Source organism: Carassius gibelio, chromosome B14 (genome assembly GCF_023724105.1).
Source record: "Carassius gibelio isolate Cgi1373 ecotype wild population from Czech Republic chromosome B14, carGib1.2-hapl.c, whole genome shotgun sequence".
NCBI lineage: Eukaryota > Metazoa > Chordata > Actinopteri > Cypriniformes > Cyprinidae > Carassius > Carassius gibelio.
The window spans coordinates 21842091-21864536 of record NC_068409.1 but is presented as its reverse complement, the minus strand read 5'-3'; the positions used below and the strand labels follow the sequence as shown (position 1 = coordinate 21864536).

General features: G+C 38.5%; 1 protein-coding gene across 24 annotated transcripts in view; it reads left to right on the top strand.

Annotated features, from left to right (window-relative positions):
- Positions 1-22446, top strand: part of LOC127971086 (ensconsin) — a 30485-nt gene that overhangs the window by 2394 nt on the left and 5645 nt on the right. For 2 of the 24 annotated variants that reach the window (XM_052573842.1, XM_052573840.1), the window contains exons 2-12: positions 7345-7446; positions 8144-8224; positions 8553-8716; positions 9851-9959; positions 10515-10610; positions 11190-11291; positions 11818-11913; positions 12616-12711; positions 14146-14271; positions 16348-16487; positions 22174-22310. In XM_052573842.1, the coding sequence (XP_052429802.1) occupies positions 7345-7446; positions 8144-8224; positions 8553-8716; positions 9851-9959; positions 10515-10610; positions 11190-11291; positions 11818-11913; positions 12616-12711; positions 14146-14271; positions 16348-16487; positions 22174-22310 (1249 nt within the window). The remainder of the gene's footprint in view (positions 1-7344; positions 7447-8143; positions 8225-8552; positions 8717-9850; positions 9960-10514; positions 10611-11189; positions 11292-11817; positions 11914-12615; positions 12712-14145; positions 14272-16347; positions 16488-22173; positions 22311-22446) is intronic. The other 22 variants (XM_052573860.1, XM_052573859.1, XM_052573844.1 and 19 more) reach the window with 21 other exon arrangements.

Here is a 22446-nt window from a genome sequence, read left to right as displayed (position 1 = left end):
TTGAATTCATAATCTTTAAGCACTACTGTTAAAGGCACGTGTTTACATGGATCTCTTTAGTTATTGCAAGCAAGTTTTTCAAACTTCCTGTTACAAGGCTTGTGTTTTAAAGATTGTTTCAAATTGGTGTCAGAAAAAGACCCTTGCATTTTGTGCTTATAAATAAATGTTTGATAAATGTCAGTCAAACCTTGAACCAACCTATTGTATATGATTTCCTTAAGAGCAATTAGTTGTCCATACAACTCGCAAACTAGTAGGGTTGGGTATTGATTGGGTGTTTTACGATACCGGTGCCATATCGATACTTTTAAAATAGTACCGGTACCTCAACCGATACTTAAAAAAAAAAAAGAAAAAAAAGAAAGCCGATCAATAGCATTCACACGCACTTTGGATGCTCTCATTTTCCAAGCTTACCTTACTCTAAGGCTCATAAATGTATTTCACTATCTGGGTCATAATAATGTTTCTGCTGTATCTCTGTCAATCACTTAGGGATATTTAGTTAAAATGAGTGCTATCTGTCCCTGTTTTTAAACAGTTCTGTGAATAACTGTATGGTCATTCTTCATAAAGTAGCAACAATGTCGTTTGTAAAGTACAGTACTGTGCAAAAGTCTTAGGCACATTAGTATTTTCACCCCAAAAAGGGTTTTAAGACAGTAATTCATATATTTTGCTGTAGTATGTCAGTAGGAAATATCAGTTTACATTTCCAAACATTCATTTTTACATTCATTTTAATAAAAATCTAGTGAGATTTTTGAATGCACAAGCAGTCTGACTCTGACAACAGCCGTTGCTCCTCATGGAGATCTGATCTCACCATCATCGAATCTGTCTGTGATTACATGAAGAAACAGATGAAACTGAGACAAACTAAATCCAGAAGAACTGTAGCAACGTCTTCAAGACATTTTAAGAAGTCTGCCTCCAAAGCTACAGTACCATGAGAAGTTTTAGCCACTTGTGTGAATATGCTGTAAAGTAAGGATGAAGATATTGTCATAAATAGATTTTATTTATCTACTTCTATTAACTTCTATTAACTAAATCAAACAAATATTTGGTATAACCAACCTCTGCATTTAAAACAGCTTTTTTCCAGGTACATTGTTTTTCAGGTAGCTTTGCAGGAAGGTTTCTTCAAGTGTCTTGGAGATACGACCACAGTTCTTCTGGATTAAGTTTGTCTTATTATCTTATATTTCAATTGATTGCTCAAGAATTTAAGAGGCACCGAAATGAGGCACAAAAATCTGAATTCTGATTCGGTTCATACCGGTTGCATGGTTATCAGTGCCATATTGGTACCTATATTTTTGCTATGTGTTAGTGTGTGAGTGTATGTAAAACCACAGCTGTGCGTTCTGTTGAGGCCTGAATAATTGGAAAATGCAGGCACGTTCCTCCCCAGGCATCTGGCCTAGAGACTTCCTGTTGTCCCAATAACGGGCTGCTACTGCAGCAAAAAGAGAAAGAGAGTGAGGCAAACAGTGAGTGGTAACAGGACCCCACTGACCCACTGAGTGCTGACTCTCCCTGACTGCTGGCTCTCCTTGGATGTGCATGGCAGGACATAGAGAGCGTAGTGTTGCTATTTGTATAACTGCTCTTTGTGTTCTGTCAGTCTGAGTGAATGAGGGTTTGTTGAAAAGCCTAACTTGTCATCTGACAGTTTGAACTGGGCAGCTGCTGTCAGAAGGGATGATGCAACCCTAGTCTGTTTTTAGTGTGTTTTTATTCAATATACAATTTAATGATCAGCAGTTACAGTTGTTTAAATATTGGGAACAGTGCGGATTGCCTTTTGATTTTGTCTTTGGCCGCGACATAAGGAAACAGTGAAGGATCTGATAGCCAATGATAAGATAACTGTGTTTTGACAGCCAGTAATCTGGAGTATTTTAATCACATCAAAGCATTGTGACACAATGCATTGTTTCCTTTTGGTATAGATTAAATAAATAGTTCACCAACAACAAAAAATTTGCTGGAAATGAACACTCAGTACATCCAGGATATAGATGAGTTTGTGAACCTTTAAAGCTGGGTCTAAAAATATATATATATGGTCTTTTTATAAAATAAATGTATAAATATACATTAACAAAAAAAATCCTGTAACCACTTGAATTTTTTTCCCCTTGACTCGTACTGCACAAAAAGTGGTTCAATAAAGTTGAATGTTACAGGGATTGTTGCAAATGCAGATCCTAGTGTGTTCTGGGTAAACAATTTTTATTTATTTATTTTCTGCTAAGGTTTGCATATGGAGGTGTGTTCTTAATGTCAGCTGTCCTAAATATATATCCTATTCCTAAAATAAGAAATACCCCAATATATCGCCTTACTTAGATTGTTGCAATATATCGCTACATATCGTATCGTAACCCCTGTATGGTGATACGTATCGTATCGCCAGATTCTTACCGATACACAGCCCTAATCAGCCGTTAAAGCAATTGGTGGTCCAAGAGGATAAACTGTGTGCTTTGTGCTCATTGATGACGGTCTCATTATCCCTGTAAGGTACTCATAAAGTCTTAGTTGCTGCTTGCAATTCCACAGATGTTCATGTCAGTGAAACATTATTGTTTAGTGGCCCGTAAAGAACATGCAGACTAATTGTAGTTGCACTGAGAAACAATATAAGGTCAGCTTGGGCTTGGCTTCATTGTCTTTACATCATAAATGTATGTGCAAGCTCTAGACAACGTCTCCATTGTTTTTATCCATTGTTGGGCTGGTGTTCATTTGCATGCCGCGTGTCGCAGAGCCCACAGTGTGAGATTCAGAGTATGACTCAGATGGCGTTTGCATATTCAATGAGTCTGACGGACTATGGCCTGAGTGCTCCTCAGACACATCTCTCCTCCTCATAAGCTTCAGATGAGACGTTAAAAAAGGATGAAAAAAATAACAAATCTAATTTATTTTTAAAGCAACTTTCTTTAAATGTAAGCACATGCTTTAATGAAGCATTTTGTGCAGGTGAGTATATGGTACATTCACTTCTGCAGGAATTACCCAGCCTCCTCTATTCGGTGCAGTTTTGCATCAGTCAATAGCTTCTGTAGAGAAGCTTAAGCTATTTTAATGTAGGGATGTATTTAAAATTGGCTGCTTGGTGGGGCTGTCTGAACAACTAATCAATTGTGTTATAGTATTAATATAATAGCAATCATGATAGCAATTATTAAGATGATTTTAATGATAGTATTGTTAACGCATTTAAAAATTATAGCTCAAGTAAACATTAAAGAACTAGTGAACTAATCTGTCTGCCAGACAGTTATTTCTTGATATTTGTACCGTTATTTTTATTAATAAAACATTTATTGATGTTGCATATCAGTTATCGGACATGTCATAAATCAATTCCAGCTGATCTCCAAACATGCGTCCTTTCCCTCCATTGCCTGTAACAGATTGATTGAAGTGTTCTGACTGTTGTATTGTAGTAATACAGCAGATAGATGCAGGTTATGTCCTCCCTCTGATGATTGCACTGTCACGAGTGTCACACACCAACAGTTGCTATGCAATTTCACCGCAGAGGAGGACTCAACCAATCTCAGGCAGGCTCTTGCATTTTTTATGTTGAAGTGTTGAAACATGTTTTTGTAATCTCACTCGTTTCATGCTGTTTTAGTTTTTTATCTCCGTTGTCGAGAGGTGAATTGCTGGCCTTTATTTAGAAGCCTCAGACATAACATCCTCCTCCTACTCTCTCCCCTGAACAGCTTGACCTGCCACAAAATATGCATATGAGGATTTTTTATTTTCTTTTATATGCATATGAGGATGTGGTATAGTCATAATACATCCTCTTTTTTTGAGACGTCTGTAGAAAGCACATTATCTTATGCATGAATACGAGAAGATGGCTCTTATTGGCATATACATAGCATTCATCTTATGCAACAAAAGAGATTTAATGGACAGATTTTTATGCTACATCACAACAACAAAAGAAATCATAGTTTACTTGTTGAAATTGAAATGATTGTGATGAAATTAAAGACAAATGTAATTTCAAGAAAAGCTCTTTCAGTTGACTAACATGAATGAATAGGGCTGTGCAATTAATTGAAAAAACAGTTCGATTTAGATTTTGGCCTCCAACGATCATGAAAATACAATAATTGAGATAAAACTATTATTGCGCCCCATTCCGCCCCCTTTTTGCCGCGCTGCGCTTTCGTTCCTCCATAAAAGCCAAATTTCCTGTGCAAATCAGTAAAATCATGTTACATGACATTTGCATGATGGGACATGCTTTATTTATAAAAGTATATTTATTCATGTTTTTAAAAGCATAAAAGAGAACTTTTCACTGCTTCTCAGGAAGAGATATGCTCTTAGAGACGGAACAGAACACGGACATGTAAAGTCATCATTTAGCTCAATGTGCGAGCCTGAACGCTCAAATACACGCAAAAATGATTATTCAGCATACATAATGCAATTTAACAGCAGATTATAATAACAATAATAATATTTAGTTAAAAATCTATTGAAAATTTGAATTACAATCAACTTTATATGTTAGGATTAGGTGGTTAGTATATTTTGGAATTGACGAAAGGGAAAGCTTCCGTAAACATTAATATCATGCTAATAATTTCAAAATTATCAAATATTTTCTGATATTTGGCTCTTTCTGTAGTTTGCAGCTTTTCTTTATTCAACTAGTTAGTCCTTAATTAACATGCACATTAATGTTTGTCTTTAGCATTTCTCAGTTTTACTTTGCTGATTAAATGAAGTGTTTTTGTACCCTCTATACTGCTCACTTAGTCAGCTGATAACCCCCTCTGTTTTATTGTTGTCAGACTTCCGGTGGAGCTCGTTTTCATCATGCTTTTCTGCTGTGGCTTTTGTAGATACTCACACTGCAGCACATGCCAGCCTCTCGGCACAAACATCCCTTCAGAAGGCCTGATGTCTTATTCAAAGTCTCTCAGTCTCACAGTGGACCACATGATCACCAACAAATCAAAACACAATACTAATGAGCATAAATCAGTGTGCTTGAGCAGAAGTTAGAACAGGCTTTTTCTCAGCCAGTAGAATGTGCCATGTGGTGCCCTCTCTTTAGCTGACGGTCTATCAGCAGCATCTTGATTTTTACCATGCAGACATCACATGCTCCTTCATCGCCAGAACAACAAACACCTTCTTTTTCCCTCTCTCTCTGACACTCTGTTCGGAGGGAGAGCACTGTTACAAAGGCACACACACTTGTTGGTCATTTTTTTCTATATCCTTCCTTCCTTCTCTACTGCCTGCAACTAGACTGCTGAAGAGCATTTGAAAGGTGTATTGTTTTGAGCAGAAGTGCAGATAGAACAAGCTTATTATTTTCTGTTAATTTAACTCAAGCAATATTTACACAACTCACACAGTAACATGCCATCCAGATGAGGAGATTTAAAGGAGACCTATTATGCCTCTTTATAAAATATGTAATATAAGTCTCAGGTGTCCCCAGAATGTGTTTGTGAAATTTCAGCTCAAAATACTCCACAGATCATTTATTATATCATTTAGAAACTCCCTATTTTGAGTTAAAGCAGAAGCAGGCTGTTTTTGTAACAGTCCCTTAAAATGCAAATGAGCTGCTGCTCCCTGTCCACTTTTTTGGATTTGGGAATATTTATTCGTGCTCCGAAGTTGAACGAAGGTCAGAATTTTCATATTTGTGTGAACTTACCCTTTAAATTTCTAATATAAGGTTTTGTGAGAACACACACCTGAAGCACACACACAGAAAGCGGCTCACAGCACGAGTTACAAAAACAGTCGGTTATGTTTGTGAAGGTAAACAGCTGAGAAATAAATTGCATGTTTATTTTAGAGCTCTGTGGCAGCAGCAATATACAGTAAATACATCAATAAATCCACTGCTTGTCTCCTCTGAGGATGGGACTTTAAACCGTGTTCTGTGCTCGTTTGTGCAGCCAACGACAGAACAACATGTTTTGCTCAAACTTTCACAGTGGAGATAAAACTTGCAAAAATCAAAATGACAGTTCTGTGGGTGGAAACTTACAGATTAAAGGGCTTTAATATTATAATAAGATCACTTTGCAATGTCACTAGGGGAGCGAAATAAGACATACTTGTTTTTCAGACGCTTGCAGAAAAAGGCTTACCAAAACAAAGCTACTGGGTTAAAGGAATAATTCACCCAAAAATGAAAATTCGCCAAAGCTTTGCTCGCCCTCAAGGCATGCTAGGCGTGTCTGACATTCCTCCTTCGGTCGAGCACATTCGGAGTTATATTAGATATTGTCCTGTCTGTTCCAATCTGTATCATTGCATTGAATGGTGCCCATGTTTCTGAATCTGAAAAAAGTATCCATCCGCCGTAAAACTACTCCACACGGCTCCGGGGTGTTAGTAAAGGCCTTCTGAAGTAAAATGTAAACCTTAAAACCTTTTAAACCGTAATATCCGGCTTCCTATCTCAAGCAGGCACGTTCACAAAAAGGCTGTCGAGTGTATTATGTAAGCATAACGAAAGGCGCAACGTAAGATCCGGGGAGAAGCGTGTAATCTCGCTAGAACCAAGTTTTGTGTACAGCACAGGGAAACAATGTGAACAAGTAAATCGTATCTGTTTTGATTCAAATGGTTCATTCGTTCAGTACCCGGGATGTTTAAATAAGTTTGTGACCGGTGTTTTGCATTCTCCTCTGTGCATCCGCATTCGTCACTCTCTCCCTGGATCTTAAGTTGCGCCTTCCGTTACACCTGTGTCATACGCCCGACTGCCTTTTTGTGAACACGCCTGCTTGAGTGACCAGAAGCTTCACATTACAGTTTATAAAGTTTTAAGAAACTATATTTTTCTTAAACTAATGCATTGTTTCATTTAGAAGGCCTTTAGTAACACCCAGGATCCATTTAGAGTAGTTTAAAAATGGAAGGATACTTTTTTTCAGATTCAGAAACATGGGCACCATTCACTGCAATTATACAGATTGGAACAGACAGAAAAATGTCTAATTTAACTCCGAATGTGTTCGTCTGAAAGAAGAATGTCAGACACGCCTAGGATGCCCTGAGGGTGAGTAAATCTTGGACAAATTTTCATTTTTGGGGTGAACTATCCCTTTAATCTTTTTCACGCTTCCTTGGCTGGTAGATGCACTGGGGACTTAATTAAAGAGCACTTAAAACCTGGAAAATCAGATTTTCATGATATGTCACCTTTAAGATTAAATCCTAATGCCCTAGATCTTGCTTGTTTCCTCTTTCCTCTTTTTTTTCTCTTCTGTTTAAGCAGTAGTGATACCTGTTTTTGTGTATTTTGTCTTGTTTCATTTTCAGCTGCAGCTGCACAGGCGCAGGCAGAGGAACGGCGCATCCAGGCAGGAAACAGCCCGACACCACCAGCTCCAGCCAGCACAATGAAGAGCCAGGCCAAGCCAGGTAACAAACACTGGTCTCAGGTCTCAGTCTGTCTGTCACTGCAGGGATAATTAGGAATGTAAATAAAAGTGTATGTACTTTTACATACAGGAATACAGGAACAGTGTTCCGTAGCTCAATTGGTAGAGCACTGTGCTATCAAGCGCAAGGTTGTGGGTTCGATTCCCCAGGAACACGATATGTAAAAATTGATAGCCTGAATGCACTGTAAGTCGCTTTGGAGAAAAGCGTCTGCTAAATGCATAAATTTAATTTACATTTTAATTTAAATTTTATTTATTAAGAGATTTTTTTTTTATAGATTAAAAAGATTTAAGTTTTTCTTTAAAAAACAACAACAACAGGTTTGCACTAAAACAATCCTTTTTCCATTTTATTATTATTTCTTTTTGTTTTATTCCCCCCAGTCTTGTTATGGTTAATTGAGTAACACGCTGTCACATGACCGCCTCTACACTCATTAGGGCCATTGCAGCACTTCCTGTTGCATGTCCTCGCACACGCCCATGACTCAGTGTCAATACTGTATCAGGTGTGTTGAGCTCTGTAACCTGAGCCTTATGTAAGACCATGCAAAAGGATTATCTGCCCACGGATACTAGTGCAATCTGCCGAAAGCCTTTTGAAGGCCCAGGAAGTGTTCAGATTTCACCTGATACACTAGTTAGTGATTTTGTGTTCTGTTATGTTTCCTCAGTCATTGATGGGGCAGCCCTGAGGATAGATGACAAACTCCGAGTGGCCAAAGAGAGGAGAGAAGAGCAGGAAAAGCGACATGGTGATAAAGCAAATAAGTTCACACAACAGGTGTTGGCAACTTTAGATGCTAATGTGACATTGTCTTGTAGAAGGGTCATCATTGGCACATCATTGATAACACATAACTCAAAGAGAACAATAACACTGTTTACAATCCATTGAAAACCATTATATATATACTGCATTAATTTTGAGTGGAGATGTGATGCAAAGTGATAAAAAAAAAAACGACCCTTTGTGTCAAAAAGTTTGCCAACCCCTGCACAGATTTGGACATAATTCATTCTCTCACGTTACAACAAATCATTCGATCACACCTGCTAACACACCATGTTTGGTCTGTTCAGCGGCCCGTGAGTCTCAGCTCCTGGAGCGAGAGCGCAAGGCCCGGCTGCAGGTGGAGAGACAGATGGAGGAGAGGCAGAAGAAGCTGGAAGAGCAGCGCAGGAAAGAGGAACAGAGGAGAGCTGCAGTGGAAGAGAAAAGGAAACTGAAATTAGAAGAGGAAAAGGTAAACTTTTTTACTCCATGTAAAACACTGCCACCCAACACACAGAGAAGCAAACAACCATTCAAAAGGTTATGATGAGTAAGATATTTTGTTTTGTTCAGCGAGAATTCAATAAATTGGCCGAAAGTGACTGTTATGCATTGTTATACATGATTTCTGTTGTAGTAACTGCTGTTCTTTTTTATTTTATAGTCATCAAAGAATCCTGTAAAAAATATATCATGGTTTTCACAAAAATATAAAGCCTCACAGCTGTTTTCAACATTAATAAAATAATGAGACACTTTTCTAGAGCAGCAGATCAGCATATTAGAATGATTTCTGAAAGATTGTGTGACTCTGAAGACTAAAGTACTCATGAAAATTCAGCTTAGCATTACAGGAAGAAGTTGCATTTTTAAAAATTTAAATTTTAAATTGAATACAGTTATTTTAAATTGCTGTAATATTTAATAATTGTACTATTTTACTGAATGTTTGCTAAATAATGCATCCTTTGTCAGCATAAGAGACTTCTTTCACAAGCTTCACAAAAACTTTTGAATGTGTACATTAACCTCCTGCGGCAATATTACATTTTCTTTTTAATGTTAAAATGCCCTTTTGAGACTTTTCCTAAATAAAGGCTGTATAATCCTTTACATACAGAATATAATATTTTGAAGCCATGCAAAATGCCAAGGCTGAACCTGAACCAACCTAATTATTCAGGACTTCCTTAAGCTTAACTAGTTGTTTAGACAGCCCACCACCCAGTCTATTTCTGGAAATGTGTTTTGGCATGTCCATACAGTCAGCTGGTCTCACTGGCCTCTTCACTGACTTTTGTAGAGATGGACTTTGTAATTAATTTACATCCTGCTTATTAAAGAGGTTCTTCATTAACACCCTTTTATGAGAAAATGGATGAAATGGAATTGGTGATTTTTTTTTAGTCTTACAGTCAAACAGCAGGAGTCATGATATTTCTGTTCAGTACCTAACATGCAAAATAGCCTGGAATCATGGACTTTGTTTAAGTATTGACACCCACACCTTTTCCATAGTCCACTGCAGCACAGCTCACAGGATGTATCATGGCTCTATTTGTCTAACAAAGTGTGTGTGTGTGTGTGTGTGTGTGTGTGTGTGTAGGAGCACTATGAGGCTGTAATGAGACGTACCCTGGAGCGCAGCCAGCGAGTAGATCAGAGACAGAAGAGATGGTCCTGGAGTGGACTTTCTGACTCTGAAAACAAAAATGGTATGAGTACTTTTCTTAAATTCTAAAACATCAGAAACACTGGATAATAATAGCTTTTTTTTTATAAAAACTTGAGCAGCCTTCTTTCACTGACAGTCCTGCAGCCTGCCCAAGCGTGTTACGACTTATAAATCAGTGACAATCAAAATATCTTTTGACAATCCTGATTACTGTGATTTGTTGTTAAAGGTGAAGTGTGTCATTTGTGCACCACTAGACTCGTATATGATTGTTATCACACAGTTTCCTGAAACCCACATATGCCATTGGTCAGCAAAACCATTAGTATCTCTCCAGGTAAACATTTGGTTGCTAATATTTTTTAATTCTTTTTAGTAGAGCCACAGTGTTTTGAACTGGGATAGCAGAAACTATTTCCCAAACATCCCATAAATGACACGCTTCACCTTTAACAAGTCATGTTAGTTTGTTGGTGGTTGTGCAACACCACAGGGATGGAAATCTCTTGTTGTCAGCTGCGTTTTTCCACCTCTCATCTTCTCGTGGGAGAGAGTGTTTCCAATAGCGACCTGTCTATCCCTGCCCCTCCCACAGGACAGAGTGACAGTGGCTCCACCTCCACCCCGATTGCTATAGTAATCTCCCCTGCTTCTCCGGCCTCCAAGCCACCCAGGAATCAGACGTCACAAGGTGGTTTATTCAGTTTGCCTGCCCATGGCGTGACACAAACTGCCCACTCCTCTTCTTCGCTCATACGTGCACTAATCTGACTGGGGCTGTACTGGCTGTTCCTCGTTCACTCACTAAGTTGTTTATAATAAAACAATTTCTTCACTTGCCAGGGATTGTAACAAAGAGTGTGTTCTTTGAAGCACTTACTGGGGATGCATGATGCTTTGTGTCCTAACTGATTTTTTATTTTTCATTTATCAAGAATTAATTACTCTTTGAATGTTTACTAACAGTGTTGTGCTTGATGTTTTAGACAGAGTTTGCTGTAGTTTAATTACTTAATAAAAACTATATATATATATATATATATATATATATATATATATATATATATATACACACTATTAAATATATTTTGTAAAATATTTTTAGAATGTAACTTCAGGTTTAGATAACTTTTTGGTGTGCAGTTGTTACATCTTTAAAATGTAGATAAACCAGCTTGTATTAGTGTAATTGTTAATAGCTTAGCACGTGCAAGCCCCTGTAACTCCACTCCCTGTCTGTCTCTGTGTGCGTATTTACCCTCACCCCTAGACAAGCGCTCTTCCTCTACTACGAACCTGAAACCGGCTGACTCAGTCATCAGCAAGCGTCTCTCCTCATCCTCAGCCACCCTCCTTAATTCTCCCGATAAAAGTAAGTGCCCTCCCTGCCCTCTCCTGCTCTTTTCTCATCCATACAGCATGAGTTCTTTTGAAACATGAGCATGAGCAAATACTTTATTGTTGGTCATGTGATCCAGAAAACAATCACAAGTTATATCTCACACAGGTGCCTCTCCCTGTGGTTTGCTTGATGAGCTTTATTTTACGCTGTTATTTAAATGCAAATTCAGCATTGTGTTTTTTGAATGGGCCGTTAATGTTTTTGCCATCTTGGCAACTTATGATTTTTGCAGACATGCTGTTTCTATCCACAGTTTCCTTTTCCTCTAACAGGAGCAGCCAGCCATGACTCAGACAGTTTCACACCAGACTCTGTTTGTGTTGGAGTCTCCTCTTCATTTCCTTCTCTGCAGGCACAATTTAGAGTGCTTCCACAAAAGTTGTAGATTTTTAATCACTTTTGTGTTCTTGGTTTTTTCTTTGAAGTCTGCCTCCAGTCCCTCTTGAGTGAAACCTATGTTCTCGATTCAGGAGCTGAGCTCTTTTTTGTCCCTCAGGTGCAAAGCGGAGAAGTTCGTCTTTGAACCGGTTGCCTAGCAATGTTCCTCAGGCCTCTAAAGAAGTGCATAAGCAGCCTCAGTTGGAAAAGACAGGTGCCAAACTACCAGTGCTGCTCCTCTTTTGAAGGATCGGTTAAATTAAAATTCTGTCTCCATTTACACACCCTCATGTTGTACCCAACTTGAATGAAACACAAAAGGAAATATTTTGAATAATGCATTAGTTGTTATTTCCCATTCAATTGCTGACTGGAGCTTTCAAGCTTAACATCAGAGCAATTTCTCTGAATTTCTTCTTTTGTGTTCCAAAGAAGTCATATAGGTTTGGGGCAGCGAGTAAAATGATGACAGATTTTTTTGTTTCTTGATAAACTATCCCTTTAACTTTATTTCTGAGAATAATGATGAACAATCACAAGGTCTCATAAAAAATAGATTTTAAAGATTTAATTAAGGGTGTGAGCCTTTATTTGCCTACTTTAGCTGAGCAGTTTACTCTTTGTCATTCTGAAAATCTAGTTTTAATGTAAATAAGCATTTAAACGGGTGCATGCAGGGAGCTTATAAAGGCAGCATTCACCTCTTAAACACTTACCAATGCAATCATCCACATTGTAGTTAAACTAAAAAAACTATTATAAATACCAACACAATTATAAAGCAAGGTCTAGCTGCATTGTTCTCATCAAAATATCAATTTCCCCATTCACTGCAGGTGGCTTGTGTAAGCTTAGACACAAACAAGGTCTTGCTTCTAGAATGATTTTAACACCTCCCTGTCCACTTTGTCTGTAGGCCCAATCCAGAAGAAGCGAAGCTCCTCCCTCTCTCGAGTAGGGGCTAAAACACAGCCCACCACCAAACCAGAGAAATCCACAGCAGATGAATCAGGTGCTTAAATCCCAACTGGGACATTTCGCCATGCCTGTTCGCGTTTACTAATAAATAAGCGCAAACTGTGCTTGCGTCTATGGTCCGTCCGCTATCGTTTAATCCACAGCCAACATAACATGATATTTGGGTAATAAGGGATGTTGGGAGGAGCATGGGGTTTACAGTGTTGGTTTGTGGTTTGTAAACGGCACGCAGCGTCTTTCTTCCTATGTTCTTTGCTTGCCATGTCCTTCCACTCATGCATCAAATCATCGTGCAACCAGAAACATATCAATCTGCTAATGTCTGTGCTACTTTGTCCACACGTTGGATGGATTTTGCTGCTGCCTTGAGCTTTCAATTCGTCTTAACATCTCCTTGTTGCTTTTTCGTTCTCCCAGGGAGTTCTCACTAACTGACCTACTCACCAGGAATGAGCTCTTTGTGTATGTAAATACAATGTTTTTTTGTTTGTGTGAACATTGTTGTTTTTCTTCCCATATGACTTTAACCAAGGAGTTTGGCCTCTGGTTCTGTGGCTGTTTTCGATGTGCAAGTGTGTCTATTGTCGTTCCAGGTTTAAATATGTAGGAATGCTGTGTTTGCAGGACATCTTTAGACTCCTGGTTTATATGTTCACTCTTGAAGATTTCCCCATCACAGTGCACATTTATACAGATATGCTTAGAGCAGTTGCTTATTATTGAAACCCCTTAGTCAGATCATCACAGCCTCACTCCCTCTTCAAAACTTGGACTGCATCAATACAGTGCCAAGGGGGAAAAGAAAAGAAATGGATCTATTAAGTTTTTACTCCTTCATTTTTCAGTTTTTCCCCACTGTTGATTTGTAACCCTGATAACAAACTAGATCTCATGACAGCAAGAGCCTTTTGCTTGCTGTTAGCATGTCCTGCTACAGTCTAGCAGTGAACGTGAGCAATATCAAATTAATAAATAAGTTTCATAAAAAATTTTTAGATTCTGTAAAACTGCAGTAGAGACCAGACTGAATCAAATGCTCTGTTCTTAATTCAACACTAACATAAATTCGATCTATACCTCAAATTAAAAATGCCTGACTTCAAGCATTTTACTTTTGTCTGATGGATCTCAAAAAGCTCTTCAAGTTACTCTTTAGTCCTGGCTTTATGTTTCCCTTTTGTTTTCACCTCCACTTCCACAGCCCTGGTCCTGGTCCTGCTCGCAATCACCTTCCTCTTATCTCACTAATATTCTTTTGTCTCACCAGCATTGAGAGTCTCAATTGACATCTACGGTTTACATTTAAAGCACTTTTCTCCTTGGTTTTTGTGTTAATTCTTGCATTTTAAATCACATTGGTGTCATTCCCCTCTCCTCCTTCTTTTGTGTTATTCCTCAACCTATCTCTTTTCCTTTCCCTTTTGTCTGCTCTGTTTTTGGTGTCTGTATGGGTACACCGTGTCTATAGCTCGCCGCTCGTTGGCTGCCCCCGTGGATAGCAGTGTCCTCAGTCGGCTGCTCACACCCACCCAGGCCTCGCTAGCTAGAAGCAAGAGTGCTGCGGCCCTGTCCGCCGAAGGAGGAGACACCCAAGGTAACACTAGAGAGAAAGGGAGGACCAGCTCGTACCAGAACCTTCCACTTGTGTGTAGATTAAAGGCGCTCTGAAGGGGTGCTTGGTTGGCGTGTTGTATTGGGCATGGTGGAATCCCTTAATATGGCTTGAATCACATTTATTAAGTTTTACTTGCAAATTTAGCCATTTTTGATTTACAAGCTTAGCAGTCTTTTCTAGGGATGCACAGAAATGAGCTTGCATTTACAGTTCATGAGGCACATATGCTGTGTTACTCACATTGAGAAATCCTGTGATGGCATGGATAAATACCTCCATACATGTGAACATAGATCACTTTAAAAAAGCACAGATGGAATGCAAGATTGGCAAAACTTTAGCATACTTTCTCCTTTTCCTTGAATGAAAAAGCAGCAAAAAGCTGTGTAAAAATGTAATTTGTCTATACATCATAGCATTATGTATATCAGTTCAAGCATTCACTTGCAGAAATATGCCCAAATAATTTTTCATTCCAAATAATGCATCACACACAGTTACATTTAAAATGTTAATTTCAGTGCATCACTAGTCTTTACCCTGCCCTCATTCTCTAAAATACTCATGCACACATCAACATTTGCAAGGTGTTCAAGGGCTATTGCTGAGGGATCTTTGTAAGCTGATTAGCCAAGCGTTTCTGTGCGTGAGAGGGAATAAGTGGTGTGAATCTGCGCCCTGCTGTTGTTACTTCAATCCCCAGCTGATCCACACAGAGCAGCTCACGGCCCCTCCAGACCAGCAGCGTCACCCTAAACTATCTTCAGTTCCCAAAGCTACCAAACTCACTTAAGATTTCCAGCAAAGACTAAAGTGAATACTGCATATGTAACTTGTTCGACACAGTTCGATGTTGACCTTATGCTATCAGCATAACTAAGTCTGATAGTATCTGAACTGTCTTAATGGTTTCTTAAAATAGACAGAATTATGAATCATCAGCTTATGGATCAATTAAATTTATAGGCTTTCCATGATGATAACAGTCAGAGTTAATTATAGTGTGTTGAGATTAGCACAGAAATCCCACTGTCATAGCAGACCCAATCCTTAGGTCAGTTCTTACTGCTCACCTCACTTTACCTCACCTCTACTAAAAGATACTGGGCAACCCCTGATCAAATCTCTATAGAGCACAGCCGTGACAACCACATTTTCATTGTTTTGGTTCCAAAAGTGTTTTTCCCCAATTGTTTTTGTGCATAGGGATTTTTTATGTACTAATCCATAAACTAAACCAGTCAGCTTTAAGATGACGCACATTACAAACTTTTATTGGAAGCTAAGAAAATACTTGACCAAAAAAAAAACAGCTTAAACGGTGAGAATTAATATTAATTTTCATCATTCCTTAACCACTATTTCTGTAGAATTGGGGGGGGTTAATTACTTGTAATAGTTCATTATTTTGATGGGGGGTTTCTTTAGATGTGTTGGCACTGATTTGTTTTGTTTTGATTTATTCTTACATTTATTATTTATTAATTTGTGCATAAATGGAGAGTAAGGACTGCTTCCCAACCAATTTGAAAGTTCAGTACTACTGCCAAAAAATGCAATGAAAATAAATGTCAGAGATGGTGAAAAGACCATTGAGACTTGTCTTGGAGTACTTTTATGCTGTTGGATGTCCCTGATGTGGATATAAGCTGAGTGACTTGAGTGAATGTTCTTTAATTTATGCTAAAGTTGATCTTACTGAAACTACAACATAAGGTGCTTGCTTGGTGAAGATGGTGTGCTTTAGCATATTGGGGACCAATGTCTGCCCAGAATGCTGTCTGTCCTTTGCCATGTCTCTCTTTCTGTCTCACACCCATCAAACCCAATCTACCTGAGGCCATCAGTACAAAAGTTCCCCATCAGCCTGTATGACAGATCTAACATACTCCAATGTTTTGTGCTTTTATCATCCTTTTCCCCTTCTCCCTTCCTCTTTATATTTCTCTCTTTTTGTCCCTTCCTATACCTTTGCTTTGCTCACCCACTCGGCTGCTTATGACGTTCCTTCCCTGCTGTCCCTGGCTGTGCACCACTGACTGTGTCCTTTACCAGAGTCTCACCTGTGTCCTCGTTCAGCATCTGCCAGTCCCATGCAGCCCTCGGCCCGTGGACCTCTACGCAGTCGCAGCAGCGATCGAAAGAAAGGCCCGCCTACTTCTGTGTCAGCAGATGCCATTTCCAGTATGACACAGGTGAGCAGATGATGCATGGCAACTTCACATGATCCTGCAAAAATCAATTTAATGTGCTGATTTGGTGTTTTTTTTTATCATCAGTGTTATAAAACATTAAATATTGAGGGTTCTTTGAGTAATAGAAAGTAAATTTATTTAAAATAGAATAGAACAGAAATCATTCTAATATGCATTTATTGAAGTTCTTTTTTCTTTTTTGAGCAGCAAATCAGAATATTAGAATGATTCCTGAAGATTCATGTGACTGGAATAATGATGCTAAAATTCAGCTTGGAAATCATAGGAATAAAGTACATAAAAAAAAAAAAATCTGATTAGTTATTTTAAATTGTACAAATATTTCAAAACATTACTGTTCTCACAGTTCTTTGGATCAAATAAATACAGACTTGGTGAGCAGAAGAGACTTCTTAAAAATAAAAAGTATATGTGTATGTGTGTGTGTGTGTATGTGTGTATATATATATATATATATATATATATATATATATATATATATATATATATATATATATATATATATATATATATTAGGGGTGTAACGATACGCGTATTCGTATTGAACCGTTCGGTACGACGCTTTCGGTTCGGTACGCGGTACGCATTATGCATACCGAACGGTTCGTTGGACTAATTAATTATATTTGAAAAAAAAAAAGAGAAATATAATGATATGCGTTCAACAAGGTAGCCCAATAACCCAAAGGACGTAACAGGCAACGCCCCTGACACTCCCGAAGAAGAAAAAAACACCATCTTATATGTTTATGTTAGGCTACTCAGCAGGCGCTCGCTCACTCAGTACGCGCTGAAGGCTCGTTGCAAAATGGCCAATGCGTTTAACAGACTAGAAAAAGAAGATGACTCTCAAACATATTGTTTGAGATGCATGATTCCATCTATGAGCTGCTCGATCAGAGTGACATGAGAGCCCCTCCTTAGAACATTATTTGTAAATCCATGTTATGGTAAGTGTGCACGTGAAGTCTTTGCACACTTTCTGAAATCCACACTGTGGTAAGTTTGCACACTACACTAGTGCTCTGCATTCTTTCTAAAATCCTATATAGTGAGGGCTTCGCGCGGTTGCTTCATTGCTTCAAAAAAAAAAAACACCAGCGTGAATACTTGAAACATGTCAACTCATTTACGCCGACATCACCTTATTGTGTCAGTATCTGGGAAAAGACGAAAAAAAGGAGAAACATGCACGCAACAAACTATGCCTGCAGCATTTAGACACCAGTATTATAGCTTACAGGGAATCCAAAGTGCACCCAAACACCAGACCTGTTGGTTATTTTAGGATCTTATATTTCTGGTCTGTTGAGTGAGCGAGCGCCTTAGGGTCCGTTCACATATCGCTCCTAAAAACACGTGGAAAACGCTAAGCACGTCTTTCTCCTCCTTTCCAAAGCGCTCGGGCAGAAGCGCTCATGAGGCGTCTGTCTTTGCTAAGCAACAATGACGTGCTCTCTCCATGAGACGCGGAAATTTCAGCAAAGGGTAAATGGCTTTGCAGCTCTAAAAATCGCTTGCAGTAGCTCTGCTACTAAATTTATTTCAAAATTGCAATCCATATACAACTATAATCAGCTGTTCCTTCATCTTGGCTGAGTTTTCAACGTTGTTATGGGAAAGGATGAAGCTGATTGGTTAGTTCTTGTCACATGACCCGCGGTGCGCTTGCGGCATTCTGAAAAGTTGAGATGTTTTTGCATTTTGCTGTATCTAAAACGTATCGAACCGAACCGAACCGTGACATCAGTGTATCGTATCGAACCGAACCGTGAATTTTGTGAACCGTTACACCCCTAATATATATATATATATATTAGGGGTGTAACGATACGTGTATTCGTATTCAACCGTTCGGTACGAGGCTTTCGGTTCGGCAACGCCCCTGACACCCCCGAAGAAGAAAAAAAACACCAACTTATATGTTTATGTTATGCTACTCAGTCAGGCGCTCGCTCACTCAGTATGCGCTGAACGCTCGTTTCAAAAATGGCCAATCCGTTTAAAAGACCAGAAATAGAAAATCCTCCAATAACCAACAGGTCTGGTGTTTGGGTGCACTTTACTAATCGATCGGGGCATCCAAACAAACACGGAAATCAAAATGGACTACTGTGTCGGAATTTCCTGAGCAGTACGATACAATTAACAGGCCTGCACATTATTAGATAGAAGAACTGTTATAAATAGAACGTATGAACGGGCAGTTTTGAAAACTCCACCTACTTTGCTCTTGGCATAGTGCAGCGCAACTCGCGTTGTATCTGAAGGGCAACGCTGAGCCCAGGGTCCAGCGCCGCGCATACCTCGTCCTGTGTAAAAGACCCTTTGGCCATTTTGCAACGAGCCTTCAGCGCGTACTGAGTGAGCGAGCGCCTCTGTAGTGGAAAATGCAGGTTTTAAGAACATGCTAAATGTAATTGACCCCCGTTACAATATTCCTTCACGAGCCCATTTCAGCCAGACAGTAATTCCTGCTTTGTTCCAAAAAACATAAGCCCTATAGAGAACCAATTGAGTAAAAACACACTCAATATAAAGAGTTATAGAGTTCCATATAAAAGGTTACATCTTTGTATTTGTTCATAACTACTACAACAATATAACATTATAATATTTTTTTTTAGAACCATAGAATATGGGTAAAGAATAGCTCCATCATTGTTCAGTGTAAAAAAAAATTCAACATTTTTTAAAAATCAAGGAAATTTATCTGCCAATTTTTTCTTTTTGCTGTATCTAAAACGTACCGAACCGAACCGTGTGAATCACCAGTGAATTGTATCGAACCGAACCGTGAATTTTGTGAACCGTTACACCCCGTATATAAATACATTTTATTTTAAAATAAATTTTATTTTATTTTCTAATAATTCAACGGCGCAGACTATTATTCAGCTTATACTACAGTTAGGACATCGATCAGATGATATATTTAAAGGAATTCATCCTGTTTTTGTACTTAAATCGCTATTGTGAGTAGGATTATTTCTTCCGCATCTCATCCAATGCCTCTTTTGCTAGTACCAAAACGTAATTTTAAAGCTGGTAATGGAGGCTTGAGCCATTGATAGCATTCTAATGCAGTTATTAAGGAAGTTATTAGAAAGAGAGCGAGAGAGACAGAGAACCAGTGAAAGATAAAGAAAGAGAGAGAGATAAGAGTTTGTGTGAATTAGGCTACCTGTGTGCGTCCCTAACAGTCTTCTGCAGCAACGTCTCTAAACAGCACTGCTATAACCTCGCTAGTAAGAAATGTCTTGTGTATTTACTTTCGGAAAATCGTCTGTCATGTTGTATTTGTTAGTCCTTTACTATGTGAAGTGATATGCAACTGTAATGCAGTCAAGAGAGCTGCCTGGAACTACGTCCGCTGTGCGTTTCCCAGAAAATAATTGTACACCTCGGAACGTTAGTCAGCCAATCAGATTCAAGCATTCAATGGCCCCATAGTATAAATGTAAGTTATTATTTCCAGACCATCCATTATAATCTTAACAGAACTACAGTGTCCTGTGTGTTATTTGTGTCTTCCTTCGTTGAAATGCCTTAAAGGGGTCATATGATGCAATTTCAAGTTTTCCTTCCTCTTTGGAGTGTTACAAGCTGTTTGTGCATAGATGAGATCCCTAAAGTTGCAAAGACTAAAGTCTCAAACCCAAAAAGGTATTCTTTATAAAAGTTATAAAAGGCTCATCCATGCCCACCTAAAACCCCTCATTTAAACACACCCCCACATGTCTACATAACTGTGTGGTAAGATTTGCTTGAGCTATTCACACGCTTGAGGTATTCGGCCAATCACAATGCATTGGATAGCTGGCCAATCAGAGAACACCTCGCTTTTCAGAACGATGAGCTTTGTAAAAATCTATGCGTTTCAGAAGGCGGGGCATAGAGGAGCAACAATAATGGACAGTATGTAGAAAATAGTTTTTTTTAACCTAAATTGCATTGCACTAAAGACCCAATATAATGTTCTTTTTAGCAGCATCATATGACCCCTTTAAAACAATATGTACTCATTCAGACATTTCTATGTCCATATATTATGGTTTGCTTTGCAAAACAGTTTGGATTTATCCCTGACGTTAATCAGTGAGCTGTTCGTTCTGAATAACACTATCTGATCCAGGCTTAAGACCGCTTCAGCAACAACGTGTGCTGGAGAGACCGGGAACTAGGTTACATCAGTCGACCAAGTGCCAAACTGTTCTTTTCATACTGCTTTTGTGTGACAGATATCAGTACAAATAATGGCATTTAAACACATTTCAACTACAAAGGAGTGTGTTTAGCTGGAAAAACTTGTTTTCACACACTTTAGGAGATTTTTTTCATTCAATACTGAAAAATAGTCCAGTCTTATTAAAAACTTTCTATTTCACCAAATATTTGCATACCATTACCATTGTGCTGTTAGCTTAGCAAAACAAGGAAATGTAAAGCTACACTATCATTTCAAAGTTTGGGGTTGGAAAGAATTTTTAAAACACTTTTGAATGAAATCTCATAAGCTTAACAAGGCTGCATTTGTTTTATGAAACAATTATTGTGAAATATTTCCATTTACAATAATTATTTTCTGTTATAGTGCATTTTTGAATGTAATTCCTGTGGTGCAAAGCTGAATTTTCAGCATCATTACTCCAGTCTTCAGTGTCACATGATCCTTCAGAAATCATTCTAATGTGCTGAATTGTTGCTTGAGAAACATTTTTTATTATTATCACTGTTAAAAACAGTTTTGCTGCTTAATATTTTCTGGAAAGTACAAAAACAGCATTTATTACAGAAATAGAAGAATTAGTATTCTAATAAATTAATATAAATATATTTACTTTCTTTACTACAGTGTGCTAGTCAGACCCCAAACTATGATTTATCTTTGGAGTTTTTAGGGGCATTTAGGCTCTTAACATGTCGAGTTTAAAATATTTTGCACTCTAACATAATTAGATCTGAACCAAATGTGACAGTATGATCCCTCATATATAGGCATATATATATATAGAGAGAGAGAGGTTTAGAAATGCCCATTTCAGTGATTCATTCAGACACAGTTAATTTGAAACATTGCCCTACATATAATGAATGCTAAAAGAGATTGAGTGAGTGTCTCAAAGAGAAAGCGAACGAGAGCTTGCATTGTATAGTCACTGGAGGAATGTAAATTGAAACCGACATGTTTCCTTCTGGTGGTTATACTGTACTCTAGCTTCACCTGTGACTTGGCCTTACATCTTTTTATACCTGATCTGCCTGATTGTCATTTGGAGAGATATCTAGAGTTAGAGAAGAAAACACTGTGTGCTCACTGCTTGCTGCTTTGCTGTGGTCATGTGGGGAAGGTTTCCTGTAATAGACATCTCCACATTTATGAGCCTGTCCTGCATTTAGTTCATGTGTCCAATTGACACCCTGAGCATGTGGACAGAAGATTAAAAATGGATTGAAAGGACATGTTTACCACAGTCTTTTTCAGATTGACAGCAGTAAAATCCCAGCTGCAATGGAGTGATATATATGGCTTGGATTACGCTGAACAGTGATTATCACTACATTACACTTTTGGATCAAAAAGAAGAGATCACATTGAAAATCTTGGATGAGTGGATGAGATGTGATCTCTCCTATTTTTGTTCTTTTTTTGCATTTGTAAAAGCAGAAAGGTGAGCCTGAAAAGCGCTTCACGTCACCAGTAGGAAAACGCCCTGCCTCGCCCTCCAATCGTCACCGATCCCCGTCTCCTTCTCCTGCTGCTAACACCACCACAAGAGCGCCCTCACCTGGAGCAGCCAAGTAAGACCCCTGAGACCAGGCTTAGCCTGCAGTGGTTTCACTCTAAAATGATAGTTTGATTTCAGACCTTTACAGTCTGCTGCTCAAATTGCATTTCCCATTGTCTGTAGTACAAATGTGTGTAAGGCCATCTTCT